This window comes from Carlito syrichta, unplaced genomic scaffold (assembly GCF_000164805.1).
Source record: "Carlito syrichta isolate Samal-C Ts95f unplaced genomic scaffold, Tarsius_syrichta-2.0.1 Scaffold303035, whole genome shotgun sequence".
Taxonomy (NCBI): Eukaryota; Metazoa; Chordata; class Mammalia; order Primates; family Tarsiidae; genus Carlito; species Carlito syrichta.
Window position 1 is genome coordinate 112,231 of NW_007247131.1, and position 3,602 is coordinate 115,832.

Consider the following 3,602-nt stretch of genomic DNA (forward strand, 5'->3'; position numbering starts at 1 on the left):
ATACAATGCATTCACAGAATATGTGGTTCTTTGTCACTGGCTTCTTTCACTTGGTATAAGGTTTTCAAGGTTAATTCTTGTAAACATTTTTATAGAATGTATCAGTATTTCATTCCTTTATTGCCAGCTAATGTTTCATTGTACAGATATAACATCTTTTACTTATCTATTTATCAGTTGGTGAATATTGGGAATGTTTCCATTTTTGTCTATTATGAATAGCGCAGCCATGAAGATTTGCATGTAGAAATTGTGGACATATATTTTCATTTCTCTTGGGCACATACATGCAAGAGTGGAATGACTAGGTAATATGGTAAATCTATGTTTAACATTATAAGAAACGGTCAGCTCTTTCCAAAGTGAATGCATCGTTTTACAGCCTATCAGGGAAGCATGAGGGCTCCATCTTCATTATCTTGCCATTGTTTGCCATTTGACTCTAGCCATCCTCAGGAGCATGGAGTGGAAGCTCATCATGGTTTTGGTTTGTACTTCCCTGATGAGAAATGATATTGAGCAGCTTTTCATGTGCTTATCGGTCATTTGTATATTTTCTTTGAATAAATGTCTATTCAAGTCCTTTGCCCACTTGTACGTGGTATTAGTTATTTGTCTCTTTTGTTATGGAGTTACAAGAATTTTTAAGTAAATTATCGGTATAAATCTTCTACCAGATATATGCTTTTCAAATATTTTCTCCCATTCTGTGGCATTGTATTTTAACTTTCTTGATGGTATTATTTGTAGCATAAATGTTTAAGTTTTTATGTAGTCCAATTTATCTATTTCTGGTTGATGCTTTTGCTTGTGCTCTTAGTGTCATATCTGAGAAATCATTGCCTAACCCAAGGTCATGAAGATTTACATTTAGATTTTATTCTAAGAGTTTTATAGTTTTATCATAGAATTTACAACTATAGTTTTATAATTTATTTCCTTGGGCTTAGTTTACTCTTCCTTTTCTGCTTTCTGAAGTTAAAAAGGAGGTTAATCAATCTTTCTTCTTTTTAAATACAGGCATACATCGGCATGCAATTTTATCTGAACATCTTTCCTTCCTTATTTGCATCTCATAAGTTTTGGTATGCTGTTTCATTTTTATTCATCTAAATGCATTTCTGATTTCCCTTGAGATTTCATCTTTGATTTTGACCCTTTAGACAGTGTGTTTAGCAAGTGTGTTGCCACTATTTGTGAATTTTAAATTTTATTTTATTGTTGATTTCTAATTTAATTCCATTGTGATTGAAGAAAATACATTGTATCATTTAAATTATTTTAAATTTATTGAGGTATGTTTTATTTTCTAAATAAAAACATGATCTATCCTGAAGAACTGTTCTATGTGTAATTGAGAATAGTGTCCATTCTGCTGTTGTTGAGTAGTATATTTACGTTGGTTAGGTCTAGTTGTTTATACTGTTGTTTTCTTGTTGATCTTCTGCCTAACTGTTCCATTAATTATTAAAAGAGGTGTATCAAAGTCTCTAAGTATTATTACTAAATTAACTATTTTCTTTTTACGTTCTGTCAGTTTTGTCTCACATGTCATCTATGTCTCTTGCTAGTTACATCTATGTTTAAAATGGTTATATATTCCTGATGAATGGACTTTTTTATCATTGTGAAATGTTCTTCTTTCTCTCTAGTGACTTGTTTTTGTTTTGAAGTTTATTTTATCTGATCATACTGGAGCCACTCCAACTCTCTTATGATTGTTGTTTACATAGTATATTCATTTCCATCCTTTCACTCAATCTATTTTTTTTTTTTTTTGCTGCTATGGAATTGTTTTATTAAACATGAACATACTTTGTACAAAAACAAGTAACACCTCCTCCTTTCCTCTGCCCCCGGAGGCCACCATCCAGAACCTCACGTTCATATAAACACGCTGTCATGACAAGCAGGTGAAGGAAAGTGCAATTCTAAAGTAAATGCCACACGACCACAGTGGGAATGGCATGGGCAGAGGCCAGCGGTTCTTGGCAAGCACTCTGCCCACAGGCACGGGCCTTGCTCATCTCGCGGCAGGAAACATTTCAGGAATAGAGGCTCCAAGCACACATTCTTGGTAGCATCTCTCTTCCAATCCCATCCATCCTGATGTTGTAACTAGCTTATTTGTAACTTCTCCAAGAAATTCTGCCCTGGTTACATCCTGTGAATTGTTTATCACCCTTTGAACTTCAAAAAAACCCCAAAAACAAACGCAGAAGAGCAGTAAATGTCAAAAGGACGTCAGTTGAGACGTTTCATAGATGAAATCTACTTCCTAGAAGTCACCTGGCCAAACATCTGCACAGCCGGGGACATCAAGATTGTGAAGCCAGGTCCAGATGAAAAATATCTCAGGTACCCAGTTAGATCCAGTTATTCTGCATCTGTGGATTTAAAATGATCATCATCCACAGTAGAATAGATGTGCCCCTCATTGCTCAGAAAATCCACAGCTTGCTTGATGGAGGGGACCGTCATGTGTTTGAGCTGGTTCCTGAGATCCTGAAAGTTTAATCCTTCAGGTCTTGGGCAAGCCTTAATCAAATTCAGTACCTGGTTCTGGGCTACAGTGAGGCCATTTGCAGGTATGAAGTTATTGCCACTGAAGCTCCCTGCTTCGCTCATTCCTAGGTTGCTGACAGGTGCTCTCCCTGCTGAGGGCTGGCTGTTGGACTTGTTCAGTACCATGTGTGCATTGACTACTTCCAGCATACGTGTGGTGAACTCATTCATATCCTCCAGGGGCATGATCTTAAAGGCCACCAGGCTCTTTTTGTTCTGAAAGGATCTCAGGTGACCTGCCACTTTCACATATGTTTCTGGAGGAACCACAGTGTTTTCACCACTGGCGTCATCTGTGTCAACCCACTGGCGAACATCCATGGGTGCAGTTGTCATGTCATCTATTTTGTAAACAATGTTGGTTGGAGCCTTCTCTGCATGTCTGATTATCCCCACAATAGTGACCTGTGAAATCTCAACATTCCCAATTCTGAACACTTCATCAACCAGAGTGGCAGAAAGCAGCTGAGATATGGTACAGGGTACAATGTACTGGGCTCGGGCTCTCGATTTCTTTTCGGCCTGGGATGCGGTGGGTGACCCAAAGCCTCCCGGGGACTGTGTATAGCCGCCGGCTCCCCCGTAGGAGGAGCCACCATAGTTTTCAAATCCACTATTCCACATCATGATCACGGTTCCCTCCGGAGAGATGCCCAGAAGTTTCGAATCTGGTGGGCTCGCAGAACGCCTCAGAAGCCGGTTGCTGTTGCAGCGCTTGTGTCTACTTTTTTCTGGCCCACTCAATCTATTTTTATCTTTGAATCTAAATTGCATCTCTTGCAGACAACATATAGTTCAATCTTTTAAAAATGTAATCTGACAACCTCTGCCTTTTGATTGAACTGTTTAATTTTTTCATATTTAATGTTACTGTTGATATAGTTAGATATACATCTGTCATTTTGCTTTTTCCTGTATGTCTTATATCATTTTTCTTCCACTCTTCCTCTTTTATTGCTGTATTTTGTATTGAGTAAATATTTTCAAATGCAGCACTAAAAACCACTAATTCCTTTAATAACTTTTGCATTCTATTT

At 37.7% G+C, this 3,602-nt stretch overlaps 1 protein-coding gene across 1 annotated transcript; it reads right to left on the reverse strand.

The window, feature by feature from the left end:
* Window positions 1-2,081: 2,081 nt before the first annotated feature.
* Window positions 2,082-3,300, reverse strand: LOC103259831 (replication protein A 32 kDa subunit). Its single transcript, XM_008057492.2, has one exon. It carries the CDS (start codon window positions 3,190-3,192, stop codon window positions 2,377-2,379), a length of 816 nt encoding a protein of 271 aa, XP_008055683.1. The 5' UTR covers window positions 3,193-3,300; the 3' UTR covers window positions 2,082-2,376.
* Between the last annotated feature and the right edge of the window lie 302 nt (window positions 3,301-3,602).

What these genes read in the sequence shown, in the direction of transcription:
- LOC103259831 (XM_008057492.2), bottom strand. Translation starts at nt 3,192, where the DNA reads ATGATGTGGAATAGTGGATTTGAAAACTATGGTGGCTCCTCCTACGGG.